The sequence below is a fragment of the Hemiscyllium ocellatum genome, chromosome 18, assembly GCF_020745735.1.
Source record: "Hemiscyllium ocellatum isolate sHemOce1 chromosome 18, sHemOce1.pat.X.cur, whole genome shotgun sequence".
Classification (NCBI taxonomy): Eukaryota; Metazoa; Chordata; class Chondrichthyes; order Orectolobiformes; family Hemiscylliidae; genus Hemiscyllium; species Hemiscyllium ocellatum.
Window position 1 is genome coordinate 9,540,455 of NC_083418.1, and position 23,663 is coordinate 9,564,117.

At 44.5% G+C, this 23,663-nt stretch overlaps 1 protein-coding gene across 5 annotated transcripts in view; it reads left to right on the forward strand.

Moving 5' to 3' along the window:
* madd (MAP-kinase activating death domain) overlaps positions 1–23,663 on the forward strand; it is a 166,345-nt gene that overhangs the window by 25,224 nt on the left and 117,458 nt on the right. For all 5 annotated transcript variants that reach the window (XM_060838685.1, XM_060838686.1, XM_060838684.1 and 2 more), the window contains exons 4-6: positions 11,833–12,136; positions 18,403–18,534; positions 19,574–19,687. In XM_060838685.1, coding sequence (XP_060694668.1) covers positions 11,833–12,136; positions 18,403–18,534; positions 19,574–19,687 — 550 coding nt within the window. The remainder of the gene's footprint in view (positions 1–11,832; positions 12,137–18,402; positions 18,535–19,573; positions 19,688–23,663) is intronic.

Here is a 23,663-nt window from a genome sequence, read left to right on the forward strand (position 1 = left end):
GTGAATCTCCTCTGTGTACCTTACAGTGCAATCACATCTTTCCTATGGTGTGGTGACTGGAACTGCATGCAGTACTCTAGCTGTAGCCTAACCAAAGGTCTGTACAGCTCCAACAAAACCCCTCTGGTTTTGTAGTCTGTGCCTCGAGTGTTTTGTATGCCACCTTAACTACCCGACTAATCTATCCTGCTACCTTCAGGGATGTATGGATAAGCATCCTGTGATCCTCCTCTGTTGTTCTGAGCTTCCTAGTGTCCTGCCATTCATTGAGTTCTCCCTTACCTTGTTCGTTCATCCAAAGTGCATGATCTCACGTTTGTCAGGGTTAAATTCCATCTGTCATCTGACTAGGAGAAACTGAGGACTGCAGATGCTGGAGTTCAGAGTTGAGAGTGTGGTGCTGGAAAAACACAGCTGGTCAGGCAGTATCCAAGGAGCAGGAGATTCGACGTTTCGGGCATAGGTCATTTAGGAAATGAAGGGCTTTTGCCTGATACGTCGATTCTCCTGCTCCTCGGATGTTGTCTGACCTGCTGTGCTTTTCCAGCACCACACTCTCGACTCTGCCATCTGACTAATGTGCCAATATCCTCCTCACTAAGAACCACCTGGTGTCATCGTTAAACTAATTTAACATTCCACACTGCCCTCCCCAAAAAATCTCTTCCATAAGCTTCTCAATCTACAGAGTACAGGAAGCTGACTCCTCCTCAACAGGCATGGAATGTAATGTGAGACTGTCACTGGCCACAGAGGTTTCAGACAAGCTCTTGATATTCTCTCCTCCTGCACCTCCCCACCACCTTCTTTCCCCATCATGTTTAATCATGGATGAGGAATGTATCTGAAATAAATTGTGGAGAATAAAGTGAAATTGAATTCATAATGTGGTCAGTTTGAAGAAAATATTTGAAATGAAAGGAGCGACCCTTCTTAAGATTTTAGGGAGCGATGCTTGTTAAGATTTTAGATAGAAGACTGACTTCAATGCGTCAGAGTCTGCAGTAAATAGCGAAGATCTGTTAATAGATAAAAGACAGATGATCAGCAGGAGGTGTTTAAAAATAATATAGTGCAGTACAGAATGAGTTCGCATCTCAAAGGGCTAGAGCTCCACTTTTTTTTTCAAAACAAGAGGCATCATAAACCTGTAAAGAAATCACAGATCTTATGAATGGCAAAGAAAAGAGACAGCAAAACCTGAGAAACCAGAGTGTAAAAGCTACAGAGAAGGGGTTTTCAAAAGAAGCTTGCAATGAAAATATTAGAATTTTATGAGGAGAATAAGAGTGGTCGGGGACAGTATCGACCTTTGAAAGCTCCGGCCGAAATATTGATTTTCCTGCTCCTCGGATGCTGCCTGCCCTGCTGTGCTTTTCCAGCACCACTCTAATCTTGACTCTAGTCTGCAGTCCTCACTTGCGCCTTTTTGAAAACTTCGGTCAAGTGACAGTGAAGAAGTGGTTGAGATGTGGAATAAGGATGGTGTGTCAGCTTTTATGTTTCAGAAACCCTGAATTAGGGACAGAGATTTTCCTAAATTAATAGGGAAAAAATAACAGGAGTGAAGAAACTAATGTCACTGAAGAGCGACCAATCCCTCCAGCTATATGGTTTCCAGCCCAGAGTTTTAAAGGAGGTTGATGAGAACATTGCTGTTGACTCTTTTCAACTTCCACTCATCAGGACAGATACAAGAATGCCAAATTTCAAGGGAATGGTCATGAAACCACCTAAGAAAAAGTGTGCTGTTTGTTTGGTGAGTAGATTCTGATTGGTTGAGGCATGTCCATGGATAATTCAGCAGGGGGAATTGCCCCAAAGGTTTTATTTAATTTTAAGAATGGCAAGTTGAGATGTACCATTGGGAATGCACCGGGGAGCAGCGACCCAGAAACCTTACTTTTGTTGAAACGGCACAGTCCTTGGACAAATTCCTTTTGCCTGCAGAAGCCTTGTGGATGAATGTATGTAGGTAGGTTCTAACAAGAGTAAGTGTGTGACATTGCGAGGTTCTTAATTATAACTCTTGGCACCCTTTGGATTTTTCAGTAAGTGCTGCCCAATTACAGAATCACATTGAATGCTGGACTTTAAGTTCACAATCTGGTTGATTGTGGTCAGTATTCTTAGAAGTAGCCATAGAGGTATGGTATTTGATATGATGCATCAGTGGTTGAGTGCCCAGCCTGTGTTCCTGGCACCACACCAGAACTGAAATCCACCGACTATGTTACTCATTTGTGTGGTAAACAATGGCTTTTTGGCTTAATAGTAGCATCTTATAAATGGAGAATGCCACTGATTTGCTGCTGCTGCATAGTAACGATGTGAAACAACTAGCTTCACCTGTTATTCAAATCTTTTGAGACTCTTTATCCTTTCCAGATAATTAAAGCTAAACTGGGTGTGTCAGTCTTGTGGCCTTTTTATGAGCTTGTACAAGATATAAAGAATAACCTGGATTTGTAATCGGTGACCCTAGCTAGTTTTCTCAGGAGGTGGAATTAGATCCTACCATGGTAGAGATGGAATTTCATTTCAATGAATACATTAGAAAATAAACCTGGCCTTAGTAATGGTGATCATGTCTAAACTAATATCCTTCAGGGAACATGAACACCAACTAGCCACCAAAAGACACGACCCAGTATCACTAGTTTCCATACATACAAAGAAGGACACCACTCTGACTGGGACAACACACACATCCTAGGAAAGGCAAGACAAAGACACACACGAGAATTCTTAGAGGCATGGCATTCTAACCAGAACTTCATCAATAAACACACCGATTTATATCCCATCTACCTTCCTTTGGGAAAAAAAATCGGAAATGGCATCATCTGCCTTAAGAAATCAAGACCTATCAATAGAGAGGCAGGGCATACCACCAGCGCTTCACCAGAGACACTCACTGATGTGATCTAGTCATGGTGGTGCAACTTCTAAGAACAAACTGTCCAGCTCAGTGAGCTAACTTACTTACTTACCATCAAATCTTCTCAAACATTGCTAAGATTTATCTCGTATTCCCTGGCATGTAAAAAGTCTCGGGTAAATTGATTAAAATCCTTGCATTATTAAAGGAAGGTGGATAGAAGCTATGGTAGGGAGCCTATGACTAGTCTAAGCAATAGAGGTAGAAAGCAGGGAACAAAAGGGCAGTTGGCTCAGCATCTGTCATAATAAAAAATGTGACAAGTTATGATGAAAGGCAATATAATGGGGCACTTGATAAGGTCAAGATAATCAGGCGGATGTGGTTTTGTCAGAGGGAAATCATGTTGAACTAATTTATTAGAGTTCTTTGAAGTAGAAACTTGAGGTGGATGAATTGTTTAGATTTCTAAGTGGCATTTAATAAGGTGCCATGTCAAAGGCTACTGCAGGAAATAAAAGCTGATGGGGTATGGAGTAACATTAGCATGGATTGAAGATTGTCTCACTAAGAGCATACGGACAGTGGGAATAAATGAGTCTTCTCGGGCAGGATGTCATGAATGATGTACCACAGGGGTCAGTACTGGGGTCTCAACTCTTTACAATTTAAACAAATGATTTGGATGAAGGAATTGAAAGCATGGTAGATAAATTTGCTGATTACACAAATATAGGTAGGAAAGTGAGTTGTGAACAGGATATAAGGAGCCTACAAAGGGATATAAATGGGTTCCATGAGTAGGCAAGGATCTGTCAAATGAAGTGCAATGCGGAAAAGCATGAAATTGTCCATCAAATATTATTTAAGTGGTGCGAAGTTGCAGAGCTCTGCGATAGAGAGATCTGGGTGTCCTAATTCATGAAACACGGGTGGTTAGTATGCAGGTAATCAGGGAAGTGAATAGAGTGTTATGATTTTTTTGCCAAGGGAATTAAATGCATGAGTAGGGAGATTATGCTTCAGTTATGAGCAGTTCAGAGGCTTATTAGATTAATACCCGAAATGAGTGGAGTGCCTTTTGAGGAAAGTCTAGATAGGCTAGGCCTGTGTCCTCTGGAATTGACTCAGTTGAAACCTAATGGTCTTAATTGAAACTTACAAGATCCTGAGAGGAATTGACCAGGTGGATGTGGAAAGGATGCTTCCTGTTGTGGGAAAATCTATCATTGGGAATCAGAGTTTAAGATTGTCGCCCTTCTAAGACAGATGAGACAATGTTTCCACAGAGGGTTGTGAGTGTCTTTGGAATTGCTTTCCTCACAGGGTAGTGGATGCAGATTCTTAAGGCAAGGGTAGATAATTTTTTGATTACCAAGGGGGTGAACAGTTATTGGGGATATGCAAGAGTGAAGAAGAGGTTAAATCAGGTCAGCCATGATCTTCTTAAATGGTGGAGCAGGCTAGAAACACTGAGTGGCCGACTGTGGTTCCTTGTTTTTGTATGTTTGTAGGTATCTGACTGAGGAACTCGGGTTGAAAGAAAACACTCACCAGGGTTCTGTACTTACCAAGAAAATGTTTATTGTCAACTAATTCTCTTTAATTGTCATAGACTCTGTCTTGACTGTCTTTGTGCGCTTGCCTGTTTGCGAAGGCTACTTTCAAGAAGGGGTGGAGTTTAAGCTGAAGAGTTATAAGTTCACAATCAGTATTTTCTGAATGCAATTAAAGAGAATCAGTTGACAATAAACCTTTTCTTGGTAAGTACAGAACCCTGGTGAGTGTTTCCTCCCAACCTGGGTCCCTCAGTCAGATGCTTATAAACATACAAAAACAAGGAACCGGAGTCGGCCACTCAATTGTGATAATGTTTCTCGAGAGGGGAAGGAGGAGTAGCCTGGAAAACTATTGGAAGCAATTCTGAGGGATGGAAAGAATCAGCAGTGGAAAGGCAGGTTTTAATCAAGAATGGTTTTGAAAGGAGAATCATGTCTGACCAACTTGATTTGATTTTTTTCAAAGAGGTGACCAAGTCTGCATATGCTTTTGATATCGTCTACGTGGATGACAAGACAGCCTTGGGAAACTTATTGCGAAGGTAACAGCCCATGGAACAAGGACTAATTGGATCCACAATTGGCTGAGTGGCAAGAAAGAGGGTGATGGTTGAGGGGTGTTTTTCTGAGTGGAACTGTGTTCAGTGAGGTCCCACAGGGGTCAGAATTGGTACCCTTCCTGTTTGTGATTTATATAAATGATTTAGATATAAATGTAGGAGGGTTGATCAGCAAGTTCACAGACTATACAAAAATTGGTGGGATGGAGATAGTGAAGAGGGTAGCCTTAGACTACAGGAGGATATAGATGGGCTGATCAGTAGCATATGCAATTTCATCTCAATAGAGAAGCAACAAAGATCAAAGGGACCTTGGTGTGTATGTACACCAGTCCCTTAAGGCATTTGGACAGGTAGATAAAATGCTTAAAGTTCATATGGTGTACTTGGCTTTGTTAGTTGAGACATAGTTTAAGAGCTTGGTTATTAGCCTAGAACTGTTCAGATTTTGGTTGGGCCACAACTAGCTTGGTACAGTTCTGGAATCTACATTATAGGAGGATGCAAAAGCACTGGAGAGGGTGCAGAAGAGATTAACCAGAATATTTCCTGGGCTGGAGAGTTTGTTATGAAGAGATTGAAGAAATTATTTGTTTTCCTTGGAGCTGAGAAGACTGAGATGGGACATGATTGAGATGTATAAAGTTATGAGGTGCATAGAAAAGGTAGACAGAAACTTTTCCCTTAATTCACTTTGGAAGGTTGAATTGCTAGCCACCGTGCCGCCCCAGATCCATAACTTCGGAATTAGGATTGGCTGTAAGGGCTGGGTTGGGCAGATTGGGGTGCGATGCAGGGCTGGGCATGTGCCATGGCTGGAGGAGGTGCCGCCCCTTCCCGGATGCGTGCTGAGACCTTTGTGTGGATTTCTCCAGCCTGTCGTCCTTCCATGGCAGGCAAGTGTCCTCAGCTGGCGCCTAACAGCTGACTTAGAACTGGCGCGGACCAGGGGAGTCTGACTGTTTAATTAAAACAAAACATTGCCAAGGCCTCAGGCAGGTATTGTTGCAATGTGACTTCTGTCCAGTGCTCTAATAGCAGTGGGACATGGGTCAGTCAGTCCTCAGAGATAGGCGACTGCTGTTCCGAAGGGGTGGGCGATGGCCTCCATTGCCCTCAGCTGGTCGAAAAAGGGTCATTTAACATTTTTAGCGGAGTGGTGGGTAGATGAAGAAGGAAGTCAAACGTTATCAGGGTTACGTCGGAATGTAGTTTCATGCTAATTAGACTGTCTTCACCACTAGACCACAGCTTCTGTATTCTTCAAAGTAACTGAAGTGGTGATCTTTGGGATAATTTGCGGGAGGCCATGGCCTTGTGGTATTATCACCGACTGTTAATTCAGAGATCCAGGAAATGTTTTGGGTACCCATGGCATATGGTGGGATTCGAATTCAAGAGAGAAAAATGAACGTGGAATTGAGAGTCTACCAATGACCATGAATCCATGGTTGATTGTCAGAACAATCCATCTGGTTCACTAATATCCTTTTAAGGAAGGAAATTGCCATCCTTAACTCGTCTGGACTTTTGATCCACAGAAATGTGGTTGACTGCCCTCAGATTAGGGATAAGCAATAAACGCTGACCTAGCCAGTGCCACCCTCATTCTGTGGATGAATGTTAAAAAATTGAGAGGCAAGTTATGTTCAGTTTTTGAAATTAATGTCCTACTCTCATTACAAATTCCAAAAGGCTGCAGTGATTTCCATTCAATGTGTTTGCTGAGAGGTTAATGTGGATCTGCAAAGTTTCAATCTAATTGAATGGTGTGAGATTTCATTTCCTGTATATAGGGGTAGAGTGAATGACAAGATTGAAGTGGGGTCACTGACTCAGGCAGCAGCTGATGGATCAAGAGAGATTAGCAACAGCTCCTTAACTGAGACTTGCTCAATACACTTTGTGAATCTGTCACCTCGCAGTTCCAAACCATTACAGCTTCCCTTCTGTATCCACTGTGTTCAACACCCCCTCACTCACTCTCTCTATGCCCCACTGCGCCCAAACACCATCTCTCGCCATCTTTATACCCGACTCTGTGGGGGCCCCTCATTCACCCTTTCTATACTATACTGTCTCTGAACCACCTCCTTCACAGTCTCTATATCCCACTGTCTGCCCCCTCTCAATTGCTTTCCAACACTCCAGTGGGTCTGCCCCCTCACTCATCCTGTTTATGCCCCACAGTGTCCAATACCCCTCTCTCACCCTTTACACCCTACAATGTCTAACCCCTCTCATTTGCCCTGTCTATACCCGACTGTGTCCAACCCCCATCCCACTCGTAGAGTGATTGAGTCATACAGCATGGAAACAGAACCTTCTGAGTCCATAGGTTCATAAGATATGGGAGCAGAATTAATCCATTTAGCCCAATGAGTCAATCATGGCTGATATGCTCCTCACCCACATTTTCCTGTGCTCTCCCCATAACCCTTCAACCCATTACCAATTCAAAATCTGTCTAAACTCCTTTAATTTAATCACTATTCCAGCATTCACTGCACTTTGGTGTAGTGAATTCCACAGATTCACAACCCTTTGGGGAGAAGTAGTTTCTCCTCAACTCTGTTTTAAATTTCCTACCTCTCATCCTAAATGTGGCACAACAGGAAGCATCTGCTCCACATCTATTTTACTTCTATCTTTTATCATAGACTCATAGAGATGTACACACAGAAACAGAGCCTTCGGTCCAACTTATCCATGCTGACCAGATATCCCAACTCAATCTCGTCCCACCTGCCAGCACCCGGCCCATATCCCTCCAAACCCTTCCTATTCATATACCCATCCAGATGCCTTCCAAATGTTGGAATTGTACCAGCCTCCACCACTTCCTCTGACAGCTCACGATTTCCCCTTATTCTTCTAAATTCTCGAGAGTATAGGCCTAAACTGTTCAATCTCTCTACATATGACAAACCCCGGCAATGCCACTACTCCTTTCCTCAATAAGGGGGCCAAAGCTGTGCATAATACTCTGTGTGCGGTCTTACTAATGCCCTGTATGGTTGCAGTAATACTTCCTTACCTTTATATTCTCTATCTTCTGCTACAAAAGACAACATTCTGTTAATTTTCCTTATTTTCTGCTGTAACTGCATGCCAGTTTTCTGCGACTTATGAATGAGGACACCCAGATCCCTCGATGCAGTAGTACCCTGAAGTCTCTCCCTACTTAGATAATAGGTTGCCTTCCCGTTTTTCCAACCAAAATGCATGATCTCACACTTAATCACATTAAACTTCAACTGCCACATTTTTGCCCACTCTCCTAACCTATTTATATCCATTTATAAGGTTCTTATTTCCTCATTGCAATTTACTGTCCTGCCTATTTTTGTGTCATCTGCAAATTTGACTATAGAGCCTTCTATCCAGTATCCAAGTCATTAATGTAGATTGTAAATAGCTGGCACCCAGGGACCAAACCCTGTGGCACCCCGCTATTACTACTTGCCATTCAGAATCAAACCCATTTATCCTGACTTTGTTTTCTGTCAATCCGTCAGTCACCTATCCAAGCTAATAAATTACCCCTAATTCCCTATGATCCAACCTTGTGAATTAATCTTTTGTGTGGCGCCTGAACAAATACTTTCTGGAAGTCCAGATGTATTACACCTACAGGATCCCCATTATCCACTTTACTTGGTAAATCTTCAAAGAACTCTAGCAAATTAGTCAAACGTGATTTGCCCTTAATAAAACCATGCTGACTCTGATGAACAGTGTTTTGACTTTGCAAATGTCCTGATATTGTTTCCTTGATATTTGATACTAATAATTTCCCAACAACAGATACCGAACTAACTGGTCTGTAACTTCCCACATATTGCCTGCCTCCCTTTTTGATTAAGTGCATTATATTAGCATTTTTCCAATCCACTGGAACTTTTCCTGTGTCCAGGAAATTTTGGAATATTGTAACCAATCGATCCACTATCTATGCCGCCACTTCCTCCAATATCCTAGGGTGTAGGCTATCAGACCCAGGGCACTAGTCTATCCTCAATCCTAATGTTTTGGTGAGTCCCTTTTCCCTATCAATGTTGATTGTTTGAAATTTTACCCTTTCTATTGCCTCTGACTTGCCCATTCCAATAGGATTGTCATCCACCGTGAAAGCTGAGGTGAAGTATTAGTTTAGCATCTCTATCATTTCAGTAGTCCCCACTATTAATCATCTTCCAAAGGACCAGCACTCACCTTAATGACTCCCTTCCCTTTTATATGCCAGTAGAAGCTTTTGCCATCCTTTTTGATATTTTCTGCTAGTTCTCTTTTGTAATTTACCTTTGCTCTTTTTATTAATTTTTTAGTATCTCTGTTTGTATTTGAACGTTTCTCAGTCTTCCAGCCTGCCACTGGCCTTTGCAATGTGGTACACCTTAGTTTTTGACTTTATATTGTCCTTGATCTCCTTGTTTAGTCGTGGATTTTTTTTTTAACTTCCCCTCTTACTATCTTTCTTCCTCACTGGAATACATTTTAGTTGTAAGGAATTGAATAGCTTCTTAAACATTTGGCACTGCTGTCTAACATTTTAGCCTTTCTGCACAACCTACACGAGCCAAATCAGTCCTCATGCCTGTGTCATTTCCTTTGTTTAGTTCCAGAACACAACTGTGGGACTCCACTTTCTCACCCTTAACTTGAATTTTGAACTCTGTCATACTATCGTCACCACTCTCCAGAGGATCCTTAACAATTACGTCATCAGATAATCTGTCCTCGTTACCCAAAACCAAATCCAGGGTAGCCTGCTCCCTGATTGGTTCCACAACATACTACTCCAAGAAACAATTTCTAATACATTGAATTATTTCTGCCCCCAGGCTACCCTTGCCAATTTAGTTCTTCCAAGATGTGAGCATGTTAAAATCACCCATTGTTATTGCCGTACCTTTCTTAGAAACGTCCGATATTTCTTGCTTTATACTGTGCCCCACTGCAGAACTACTGTTTGGGGACCCATAGATTACACCTACCAAGTACTGCTTCTCTTTGTTTTTTTTAATTTCAACCCAGACTGATTCCACATCTTGATCTCCTGTGCTTATGTCATTTTTCAATGCAACACTGATCCCATCCTTTGCCAGCAAAGCTAAACCACTACCTACTGTCCAAATCATCCATGCCGACCCAAGTTTCCCAGACTAAGCTAGTCCCATTTGCCTGCATTGCGCTGTGTACAACCCATTGTGTTCATTCCTCCGATCCCCCATCTCCAACCCATTGTCGCTAATCCCCCTCACTGTCCCTGTCTTGAAGCCACTGAGTCTAATCCCTGTCACCCACCCTCTCTCTAACCCACTGTCCAATCCTCCTCATTTGCTCTCTTTCAGGCGTGGGGCATGTGTGTGTCTGTGTGTGTGGGCTGAGAGAAGATCATGTATTGTATACCTTGATCATATTATACTCCTGTTTTTGCTGGTCGGAAAGGAATGGGTAACTCCTGCCTTAGGCAGCATTGTCCACTTGGTGTAAGGGCTTTTATTGTTCTGACTTTATGTAGTTTGCTTAGTAACTGGGAATATCATCAGCTGGGAGAAAGTGAGGACTGCAGATGCTGGAGATCAGAGCTGAAAATGTGTTGCTGGAAAAGCGCAGCAGGTCAGGCAGCATCCAAGGAACAGGAGAATCGACGTTTCGGGCATGAGCCCTTCTTCAGGAATGAGGAGAGTGTGCCAAGCAGGCTAAGATGAAAGGGAGGGAGGAGGGACTTAGGAGAGGGGCGTTGGAAATGCGACAGGTGGAAGGAGGTTAAGGTGAGGGTGATAGGCTGGAGTGGGGATGGGGGCGGAGAGGTCAGGAAGAAGATTGCAGGTTAGGAAGGTGGTGCTGAGTTCAAGGGTTGGGACTGAGATAAGGTGGGGGAGGGGAAATGAGGAAACTGGAGAAATCTGAGTTCATCCCTTATGGTTGGAGGGTTCCTAGGCGGAAGATGAGGCGCTCTTCTTCCAGCTGTTATGTTGCTATGGTCTGGCGGTGGAAGAGTCCAAGGACTTGCATATTCTTGGTGGAGTGGGAGGGGGAGTTGAAGTGTTGAGCCATGGGGTGGTTGGGTTGGTTGATCCAGGTGCCCCAGAGGTGTTCTCTGAAACATTCCGCAAGTAGGCGGCCTGTCCTCCCGTGACTCCCTCTTCAGGTCCACACCCCCCACCAACCCTACCTCCACACCCGGCACCTTCCCCTGCAACCGCAAGAAATGCAAAACTTGTGCCCACACCTCCCCCCTTACTTCCCTCCAAGGCCCCAAGGGATCCTTCCATATCCGCCACAAGTTCACCTGCACCTCCACATTTACTGCATCCGCTGCACCCGATGTGGCCTCCTCTATACTGGGGAGACGGGCCGCCTACTTGCGGAACGTTTCAGAGAACACCTCTGGGACACCCGGACCAACCAACCCAACCACTCCTCATTTCAAGTCAGGATGAGGAGTGGTTTGGAGGGGAACTTGAGGGGTGGGGGTGGGGGGGGGGGGAGGAGGAATGATGTTGTCGAAGGATCTTTGTTGAATTTCCGCAGTCCATCATGTCAATAGTACACACTGCTGCTACTGAGCGATGGTGGTGGAGGGAGTGGATGTTTGTGGCTGTGGTGCCAGTCAAGTTGGTGGCTTTGTCCTGAGTAATGTTGAGCTTGTGTTGTTGGAGGTGCACCCATCCGGGCAAGTCTTCCATTACTCCTGAGTAGTACCTTGTGGATGGTGGACACTCTGTTATTGTGCTGAGGGGCAGGGTTGTCCTGTCTGAGGCTTTGCTCAGCCCCAAGTCAGTGCGCTACCAAGTAACCGGATGGTTCATTCCTTTGTTTGCAGAGACACCATGTGGCGGTTGTTCACAGGCTCCCTTACTGTCGAGGAGAAGTCCAGTGTCATCCTGCACGATGTGCGAGAGATTGAGTCTTGGATCTACAGGCTGCTGCACTCCCCTGTGCCTGTACCTGGCCAGAAGCGGGTGGATGTGGAGATATTGCCCCGAGACCTTCAGCCAGCACTCACCTTTGCTCTGCCAGACGTGGCCCGCTTCAGCCTGGTGGATTTTCCACTGCATCTGCCCCTGGAGCTTCTCGGAGTGGAGCCCTGTCTCCAGGTGCTGAGCTGCATCCTGTTGGAACACAAGGTGAGGCACAGCTCTGCCTGCTCAACAGGTCAGGGACAACCAACAGTGTACAGCACAGCTGAGACTTCACCCTGAGCTGTGTCCAGGGAAGTGACCTAGAGCACAGCTTCACCTTGAACCCTGATCGGAGTAGTGATCTAGAGCATGACCCCATACTGAACCATGACCAGCGTAGTGACTTTTAGGGAATTGATTCTGAAGACAAGCAATTCAAAATCATGGCAGTTTGATGAGTAGCTCCCTATCACCTGATAAGCTGATTGATAATACCTGGTGTCAGTTTCAACACACGCAGCAGTGCTTTGGATATGTTGAAATTGATGGGATGGGATTCAAGGGGCTAATTAGCAATTCATTGAAGTAGTCCAGACTAGCCCAACCATAACAATACAGTCCAAACCAATCCAGCCCCCAACCAGCCCAATACAATCTAATTCAGACCAGCCCAGCCGCACTAATTCAGTCCAGTCTAGTCCAGACCAGCCCAACCATACCAATATACTCCAGTCCAGACCTGCCTCACCGTCCCAATACAATACAGTCCTGTCCAGTCCCGTGCAGCCCAGGTGTACTGATACAGACCAGTCCAGCCCAGCAGTAACAATACAGTCCATTCCAGACCAGACCAACCCAGCTATACGAATACTGTCCATAGAACATAGTACAGTACAGTACAGACCCTTCAGCCCACTATGTTGTGCCAAGCATTTATCTTAATCTAAGACCAATCTAACCTACACACCCCTCAGTTTACTGCCCTCCATGGGCTTGTCTAGCAATCGCTTAAATGTCCCTAATATCTCTGACTCTACTACCACCACTGGCAGTGCATTCCACGTGCTCACTACTCTCTGTGTAAAGAATCTACATCTAACATCTCCCTTATACCTTCCTCCAATCACCTTAAAGTTCTGACCTCTCATAACAGCCATTTATGCTCTGGGGAAAAGTCTCTGGCTAACTACTCTATCTATGCCTCTCATTACATTGAACACCTCTATCAAGTCACCTCTCTTCTTCCTCCTTCTTTCCAGTGTGAAAAGCCCTAACTCACTCAACCTCTCTTCATAAGAGAAGCCCTCCAATCCAGGCAACATCCTGGTAAATCTCCTCTGCACCCTCTCTAAAGCATCTACATCCTTCCTATATTGAAGCAAGCAGAACTGGACGCAATATTCCAGGTGTGGTCTAACAAGGGTTTTATAGAGCTGCAACAAAACCTCACGTCTCATAAACTCAGTCTCCCTGATAATGAAACCCAAAGCATCACATACCTTCTTAACAACCCTATCAATTTGGATGGCAACTTTGAGAGATCTATATATGTGTACCCCAAGATTCTGCTGTTCTTGCACACTGCCAAGAATCCTGTCTATAACCCTGTATTCAGCATTCAAGTTTGACCTTACAAAATGAATTGCTTCGCATTTATCCAGGTTGAACTCTATCTGCAACTTATCAGTCCAGCTCTGCATCCTGTCAATGTCTTGTTGTAGTCTGCAACAGTCCTCGACACTATCTACAACACCACTGACCTTTGTGTCACCAGCAAACTTGCTCACCCACTCTCTTCCACTTCTTCATCCAAGTTATTCATTAAAAACTACAAAGAGCAGAAGCCCAAGAACAGATCCCGGTGGGACACTAGTCACTGACCTCCAGGCAGAATATTTTCCATCTACTACCACTCGCTGTCGTCTTTTGGCCAGCCAATTCTGTATCCAGACAGCCAAATCTCCCTATATCCCATATCTCCTAACTTTCTGAATGAGCCTACCGTGGGGAATCTTCTCAAATGCCTTACTGAAATCTATATACACCACATCCACTGCTCGACCTTTGTCAACTTGTCTTGTCACATCTCAAAGAACTCGAGGCATGACCTGCCCTCTTCAAAGTTGTGCTGACTATTTTTAATCAACAATGTTTTTCCAAATAATCATAAATCCCATCTCTCAGAATCCTTTCCACAGATGTAAGACTGACTGGTCTGTAATTCCCAGCGTTTTCCTATTCCCTGCCTTGAACAGAGGAACAACATTCCCCTCCCTCCAATCAGCCAGTACTATTCCTGTGGAGAGTGAGGATGCAAAGATCATTGCCAGAGGTGCAACAATCTCATTCCTCGCCTCCTGTAGCAACCTTGGATATATCTGGTCCGGCCCTGAGGACTTAGTTATCTTGATGCTTCCCAGAATTTCCAGCACATCCCCTTCCTTAATATCAATCTGTGTTCAAGCCTATTAACCTGGGCCACAGCGTTTTCACTATCAACAAGATCCCTCTCTCTAGTGAATACTGAAGCAAAAATCAAAGATAGGGCCTCCCCTACCTCTTCAGACTCCAGGCACAAGGTCCCTTCACTATCCGTGATCAGCCCTACCCTCTGATCATTCTCTTAATCGTGCAGAACGTCATCTGCACTAAGGAGGTTCCAATCAATATTGGGGAAGTTGAAGTCACCCACAACAATAATTCTGTTACATCTGAGCCTTTCCACACTGTAAGTAATTAATCTAATCTTTCCAAGATCTGCTGTCCAGTCTGTTCTTCTATCTCTCTGTTGCTATTGGGGAGGGGGGAGGGGTCTGGAGAAAACCCCCAGTAAAGGGACTGTTCCTTCCCTGTTACTGCCTTCCACCCAAATGACTCAGTAGACAAACCCACCTCAACAACCTCCTTTTCTGAAGCTGTGATGCACTCTTTAATTAACAATGATACTCTCCCTCCTCTTTTACCCCCCCCCCCCCCCCTATTATTTTTAAAAGATCTAATCCCTGGAACATTCAGCAACCATTCCTGCTCCTGTAAAATCCATGTCTCCATTATGGCCACAACATCATAGTTCCGAGTGCTGATCCATGCTCTAAGTTCAGCACTCTTATTCCTGACACTCCTTGTATTGAAGCAGACACACTTTAACCCACCCCTTTGCCATATCAACTGTGTACCCTTCCTGACAGACTCTCTGCGTTCTATATCTGCTTGTTCAACACTACCTTCTCCTCTGATCTGAAGCTTTGGTTCCCATCCCCCTGTCAAACTAATTTAAACCCTCCCAAAATGCTCCAGCAAATCTCCCACCCAGGACATTGGTGCCTCTCCAGTCTAAGTGCAGCCTGTCCTTCAAGTACAGGTCCCACCTTCCCCAGAAGGTACCCCAATGGTCTACATATCTGAAGCCCTTCCCCCTGCACCAGCCCAGTAGCCGCGTGTTTAGCTACACTCCCTCCCTGTTCCTTGCCTCGCTAGCATGTGGCAATAGTGATCCTGAGATTACTACTCTGCTCATCCTGCTTTTTAGCTTCCAACCTAATCCCTAAAGTCACTTTTTAGATCCTCATCCCTTTTCCTAGCTATGTCATTGATGCCAATGTGCACCACGACTTCTGGCTGCTCACCCTCCCCCTTCAGAATCTTGTAGACTTGATCAGAGACTTCTTGGATCCTGGCATCTAGGATGCAACATACCTTCTGGGAGTCGCGTTCATGACCATAGAATCTTCTGTCTGTTTCTCTAACTATTGAGTCTTCTACCACAAGCGCTTTTCTATTTTCTCCCCTTCCCTTCTGAGCCACAGAGCGAGGCTCAGTGCCAGAGACCGGGTACTATAGCTTTCCCTTCATAGGTTGCTCCTTCCAACAGTATCCAAAGTGGTATACTTGTTATTGAAGGGAATGGCCACAGGGGACCACTGCATTCTTTGCCTGCTCCCCTCTCATCCCCTGACTGTAACCTATCTAGATTAGTGAAGCTGGAAGAGCACAGCAGTTCAGGCAGCATCCAACGAGCAGCGAAATCGACGTTTCGGGCAAAAGCCCTTCACCTATTCCTGTCCTGAGGTGAGGCTACCTCCCTGAAACTCCTCTCTATTACCCCCTCCACTCCCAAATGATCTGAAGTTCATCCAGCTCCAGTTCCCTAACACGGTTTTCAAGCTGGAGTTGGGTGCACTTCCCGCAGATGAAGTCAGTGGGGACACTAGTGATGACCCTTACCATTAAGTGTGTAAGTCCTGCTAAGATTTGCTTTCTGAAAATGCAGCACCTCGCATTTATCTGAATTAAACTCCATCTGCCACTTCTCAGCTCATTGGCCCATCTGATCAAGATCCTGTTGTAATCTGAGGTAACTTTCTTCGCTGTCCACTACACCTCCAATTTTGGTGTCATCTGCAAACTTACTAACTATACTCCTTATGCTCACATCCAAATCATTTATGTAAATGATGACAAGTAGTGGACTTAGCACCGATTCTTGTGGCACTCCACTGGTCAGAGGCCTCCAGTCTGAAAAACAACTTTCCACCACTGCCCTCTGTCTTCTACCTTTGAGCATGTTTTGTATCCAAATGGCTAGTTCTCCCTGTATTCCATGAGATCTAACTGTGCTAACCAGTCTCCCATGGGGAACCTTGTTGAACGCCTTACTGAAGTCCATATAGATCGCATCTACTGCTCTGCCCTCATCAATCCTCTTTGTTACTTCAAAAAACTCAAGGTCATGAGACATGATTTCACACTCTCAAAGCCCTGTTGAATCTCCCTGATCAGTCCTTACCTTTCCAAATACATGTACATCCTGTCCCTCAGGATTCCCTCCAACAACTTGCCCACCACCGAGGTCAGGCTCACTGATCTATACTTTCCTGGCTTGTCCTTACCACTCTCCTTAAACAGTGGTAGCTTTTAGCCAACCCACAGTCTTCCGGCACCTCTGCTGTGACTATCGATGGTACAAATATCTCAGCAAGAGGCCCAGCAATGACTTCCCTAGCTTCCTACAGAGTTCAAGGGTACACCTAATCAGATCCTGGGGATTTATCCACTTTTATGCATTTCACGTCATCCAGCACTTCCTCCTTTGTAATATGGACATTTTTCAAGCTGTTACTATCTATTTCCCTATATTCTATATATTCATGTCCTTTTCCACAGTAAATACTCGTTTAGTATCTCCCCTATTTTCTGAGATATTTTAGGTATTTCAAGAGACTATTGATAAATCTAGTAACTCATTGAATCGGCGCACAGAATTTTTTTTTTCTGGTTAGAGCAGGAGACCCTATCTAAATAGTGTTTTGGGTAAAGCAACTACCCAAATATATTGCCTCACTTGTCCCCTGTCTGTTCTTGCTCAGCTTGCACTATGGCCATTCATTTAATTTACCTGCCCGGTAGCCACGTTCCTCGCTCTCACCACCCATGCTGCTGAAAAAATGGAGTCAAGTCCAGATCAGACCATAATCCAGTACAGTCTCTCTCAGTCCAGCCCAGATTTTATGATTTTATAAACCTCTATCCACAGTTCTCTGGCTTGTCATTCCAATATTTTATCCAGCAGGCAGCCTATTGGGCCTTTATGGAACCCCCCCACCCCCACCCACCTTTTTGAATGTTCCCCTCTGCCCCCTCCACCTCCCCATTCTGGGATAGATTTACCCTCAATTAGCTGCACCCAGTTTATTTTGGCCAGATCCTGTTTTATTTTAGTAAAATCTGCCTTACTCCAATCCAAAATCCTTTTTGTGGAGCACCTTTCATGATTAGATTACCTACAGTGTGGAAACAGGCCCTTCGGCCCAATTATTCCACACTGACCCTCCGAAGAGTAATCCACCCAGACCCATTTCCCTCTGACTAATGCACCTAGCACTATGGGCAATTTAGCATGGTCATTGAAACTTAAACAAAGTGTTGTGGTCACAGTCACTGAAATGCTCCCCCACTGTCACCCTGAACACGTGTCTGCTTTGATGGGAATTAGGTCCAGCATTTTGCTGCCCCTTGTAGGACCATCCACATGTTAATGCAAAAAAGTATACATTTAAAGAAATCTGCCTCCTGTAAACCCTTTACACAATGACTTTCTCAATTAATATGAAGGCAGTTGATATTATTTATATGCACCATAGTGAATGTCTACATATCTGCTCCTCAATTGCCTGCTGACTGTTTGGGGCCTAGAATGCACTCCCAGTAAAATCCTTGCCTCCTTGATATTCCCAAGTTCTACCCACAAAGGCACATTTGAGTCATCGAAGGTATCATTCCTCAGTGCAGTAACTGATTCCTGAGTCAATAATGTGACGTCACCTCCAGTTTTGCACCTCCCCTGTCCTAGCTGAAGATCCTGGACCTCAGAATGTTAACTTGCTCGTCTTCGACCACGTTGCTGTGTTGGCAACAACATCACAGTTCCATGTACACAAATGCATGTCCTTCATTCGTCTATCTCACTTCAAATATTTTCTGCTTCCTTCCAGGTGGTGCTGCAGTCCCGAGACTACAATGCGCTATCCATGAGTGTAATGGCATTTGTCGCAATGATTTATCCACTGGAATACATGTTCCCGGTGATCCCCTTGCTTCCGACCTGCATGGCCTCGGCAGAACAGGTAAAGGGGGCAGTAGAAGCTAATCAGTAATCTGCATCAACTGAGGCATTGGACATGACAGGCGCTCTCAGTCCCCTATTGTATGCTTCACACAGAGAGGTTACTGGGTCCTAAACAGATGGCAGCATAACTCGCTAATGTTTTCCGGCAATCAAATTGTAAAGATGGTGATCAGCAACTGATGCTATTGGGAGTCCTCTCTCTCACTCCTCCTGTCTTTAGATGAGTGTAGTACATGTGCTGAAAAGCTGGGGCTGTTGATAAGTTTCAGGACCTTCATGGGGCAGTTTTTATCCATGTGTGTAGATGGGGGTATGGTTTCTATCCTGTGTAAGTTGATAGTGTGGGGTTTCTGTCATGTGTATTGATGAGAGTGTAGTTGGTATCTATGTATATTAATAGGCTGTGGTTTGCATCTGTATATTTTGAGGGTGTAGTTTATATTTTGCGTGACCTGATGGGGGTGGTGGTGTGCATCCTGTGTGTATTATCATAGAATCCCTACAGTGTAGAGCAGGCCATTCAGCCCATCAAGTCTGCACTGATGCTCTGAGGAACATCCCACCCAAAACTGCCCCATCCCGGTAACCCTGCCTTTCCCATGGTTAATCTGCCTAGCCTGCACCTCGCTGGACATTATGGCCAACCGACCTAACCTACACATCTTTTGGATTGTGGGAGGAAACCCATGCAGACGGGGGAGAATGAGCAAACTCGATACAGAAGGTCGCCAAAGGTTGGAATCAAATCAGAGTCCCTGGCGATGTGAGGCAGCAGTGCTAATCACTGAGCCACTGTGCTGCCCATGTATTTTGATGGGGGTGTGGTTTATGTCTCTCATGTCTTGATGGTGATGCGGTTTACATCCCATGTCCCTTGTTGGGAATGTGATCTGTATCCTGTTTGTTTTGGGCATCTGCGCGTGTCTGCATGTGTGTATGGTTTATATCCTGTGTTTTGTAGTGTGTGAGAGAGAGATCTGTATCCTGTTTGTTTTGATTTTGTCCACCATTGATATTTTTGTATTTTTATCCTCCAGTTACTGCTTGCTCCGACCCCTTACATCATTGGCGTTCCAGCCAGCTTCCTCCTCTATAAGACAGATTTTAAGATGCCGGATGATGTCTGGTTGGTTGACCTGGATGCTAACAAGGTAAGAACTAGTGTGAACCTGCATGCTGATAACATTGTTTCAGCTCGCATATTTCCCTCTTCTACAGTTAGTCATTGAGATCTGCAGCACAGGCCTTTTGGCCCATCACATCTACACTGGTCAAAGATAATCCCTTTGCTATTCACAATGCATTTTTCAGCACGTGGCCCTATCGCCTTACATGCCTTGGCATCACAAGTGCACATCTAAATACTACTAAAATGTTATGAGGGTTTCTCCTTCGACTACCCTCACAAGCTGAGAGTTCCAGATTCTCACTACCTTTTGGATGAAAAAACTTTTCCTCACATCGCCTCTAAACCTTCTGCCCTTGCTGAAAATCTGTGGCCCCTGGTCATTGATCTTGCTTCAAGGGGAAAAGTTTCTTCCTGTCTCCATTATCTCTGCACCACATAATTTTATAATCTCAATAACGCCCTCTTTGTCTCCTCCACTGCAGGGAAAGCAACCTCAATCTATCCAATCTCTTCACTTTCCAGCCCAGGAAACATGCTGGCAAATCTCTTCAGCACCCTCTTCAGTGCTGTTATGTTCTCTGAACATGTGAATTCCAGAACTGTACACAATACTTGAGCTGTGGCCTAACCAGCGTTTTATACAGTTCTAGCTGTCACGTTCTGCTTCCTGACACTTAGGCAATTGTGGATTCAATTTGCCAAATTTCATTGGATCCCTTGGGCTCTTGGCCTTGCTATCAGTCTCCCACGTTGGACCTTATCAAAAGCCGAGCTGCAGTTCAAGTAGACATTAAAAACATTGTCCTCATGTACAAACTTGGTCATAAGGACAATCACAGAGGTATGAAGGAAGGGTTGTCGAAGGTGGTCTGGTGCAATAGTCTGAGTATGCTCTGTAGGTGAGCAGTGACAGGCATTTAAAATAATTTATAACACTCAGCAAAATTCTATTCAGGAGAAACCATCCGTGGTTAACAAGAGGTGGTAAAGGAGAGTTTCAAATCAAATGCTGAGGCAAACAAAGTGGCAAAAACTAATGGTCGGCCAGAAGATTGGAAACTTTTTTAGAAGCAAGCAGCAGATGACAAAAAAGTTAATAAAAGGGAGAACATTGTTTATGAAAGTGAGTTGGAAAGATGGATAAAATCGAGCAGCAAGCATTTTTACGGATATTAAGAAAAGGAATAGCTGAAATGACTATGGGGTTCATGGAGGACAGGATTGGGGATTTGGTAAGAGAAAGTAGGGAAATGGCAGATAATATAAACCAATATTTTGTAGATTTGAAGATACTAGCATCATCTCCGATATATCAGATAAGCAAGTGACAATTGGAGGAAATGGACCAGGAACCAGGCTGAAGCAAACCCCAGGAGCAGCGTCTACCCCTCATGGGAGAGGGGGAGTTAAGAAACCATCGAGAGCTGGGACCCATTGGAGTGGCTGGAGTGGTGTTGGCAGTGACTCCTGGCTCATAGGCTCAATGCATGGACTCCTGGAATGGCAGCAAGGTGTCAGCTGCAGCACAGGCAGAGGTGGGGCGGGGGGGGACTCTGGTTGTAGTAGATACAGAGCGTGGACTACTTCAGCAGCGTTGGTGCCTGGAGTGGAGGTTCCTGGTTGCAGTACTCTGAGAGCGGGGACCTTGCAAAACTCATGGAACAGTTTTTGGGACTCCAGCTAATGACGGTGAAATCTATTGAAGTGCTACTTTTTATCCTCTTGTATCTCAAAATGGAGCTGGATCGTGGTGGCAAAACACTTTTCATTGTATCTCCCCAGATGTGTGACAGTAAATCATTCATTCATAACAGTCTGTATCAGTTCCATTCCAAGGGAAGACCACTGGACCCAGAGTGTTGGTTCTGCTTCCTCTCCATGGGTGCTGCCAGACCTGCTGGGCTTTTCCAGCAATTTCTGGTTTTTGTTTCTGAAGGCTGGCAAGTAGCCAGGACCTGAGGACCTATATCTAACGGTTTTAAAGGAAGCATTTGCAGAGGTGGTGAAGACATCAGTCGAAATATTTTGGAATTCATTGGATCCTAGGAAGGTTCCACTGCATTGGAAATCCGTCAATGTGATGCTACTGTTGAAGAAGGGAGGGAGACTGATGCAGGAAATGAGAAGCCTGTTAAGACTAACCTCTGTCTTTGGGAAAATGCCTCAGTCCATCATAAAGGAAGAAATAGGACAGTTACAAAGCCTTGTGCATTCAAACAATCAATGATTTGTCCTTTTATGAAAGACAAATTAGTTAGATCTTTTTGAACTTATGATGAGCAGAGTTGATAAAGAGGAACTGGTAGTTGTAATGTATTTAGATTTCTACAAGGCATTCAATAAAGTGCCACATGGAAGTTGATCACAGAAGTTAGGAGCTGATGGTATTGGGGGTAATCGCACAGATAATGGTTCGATTAACACAAGCCAGAGCAGGACTAATGAGTCTTCAGGTTGGAAAGACTTAAGTATGTAGTGACGCAGCTAGAGTGTTAATTATTTACTATCTATATTAATGGCTTCATTGTTCCATCACCATGGCAGTGTTATTGCTCTTGCTGTGTCCAGAGGACGTCTCTTCTTGGGTGCTATGCACAGTACAGTTCAAGTAAGCAACTTCAGTTAATTATACTAAGTAACACAGCAAACTGTCAAAGCTAGGGGTAGTGATCCAAGAAATATACTGCAGAACAGTCACCATCTGTAAAGAGAAAAGAGCATAGAACATATCCCTAAGTAAAAACAACATAGTGGACCAACACAGATCAGACGGCTCTGTAGAGAGATGAACAGAGTTAAGGGTTTGACATGCTTGCCTTCATTGTTCAGTGCTTTGAGTGTAGGAGTTGGGACATCTTGTTGCATCTGTACAGGACATTGGTGAGGCCACTTTTAGAATACGGTGTACAATTCTGGTTGTCCTCCTATAGGCAAGATGTTGTTAAACTTGAGAGAGTGCAGAAAAGATTGACAAGGATGTTGCCAGGACTGGAGGGTTTGAGTTATAAGAGAAGGTGAGTAGGACGGGGCATTTTTTTCCCTGGAGCATCAGAGACTGAGGGGTGACGTTATAGAGGTTTGTAAAATCAGGATGGGCGTAGGTAAGGATTATAGACAAAGTCTTTTCCCAGAGTAAGGGAGTCCAAAGCTAGGCTTAAGGTGAGAGGGGAAAGATTTAAAAAGGACCTGAGGGGGTAACCTTTTCAAGCAGAATGTGGTGCACGTATGGAAAGAACTGCTGGAGGAAGTGGTGGCGGCTAGTACAACTACAACTTTCAAAAGGCATCTGGAGGGGATAAGAATAGGAAGGGTTTAGAGAGATATTGGTCAAATGCTGGTAAATGGGACTAAATCAGATTCGAGTTGGACTGAAGCTGAAAATGTGTCGCTGGAAAAGCGCAGCAGGTCAGGCAGCATCCAAGGAGCAGGAGAATCGACGTTTCGGGCATGAGCCCTTCTTCAGGAATGAGGAGAGTGTGCCAAGCAGGCTAAGATAAAAGGTAGGGAGGAGGGATTCTCCTGCTCCTTGGATGCTGCCTGACCTGCTGCGCTTTTCCAGCAACACATTTTCAGCTCTGATCTCCAGCATCTGCAGTCCTCACTTTCTCCGAGTTGGACTGAAGGGTCTGTTTCCGTGCTGTATGATTTTAAGTTGCTCAAACATGACCTTCCCTTCAAAAAAAAACCATGCTAACTGTTCTTGATTAATCGTTACCTTTCCAAATGCTGATAAATTCTGTCCTTTGATTGCTTCCAATAATTTCCCCATCACTGAGGTGACAGTGACTGGCCTGTAGTTTTCTGATTTGTCCTTGCTCTATTTAAATACTGGTAGCTCATTGGCTATCCTCTGGCACTTCTGTGGCTAGAGAAGAATTGAAAATTTTTGCAAGTGCCCCTGCTGTTTCCTTCCTTGCTTCACTAAACTAATTGGGATATATTTAACCTGCCCCTGGAGACTTATCTACTTGAAGACTGCCAGATCACTCAAAACCGCG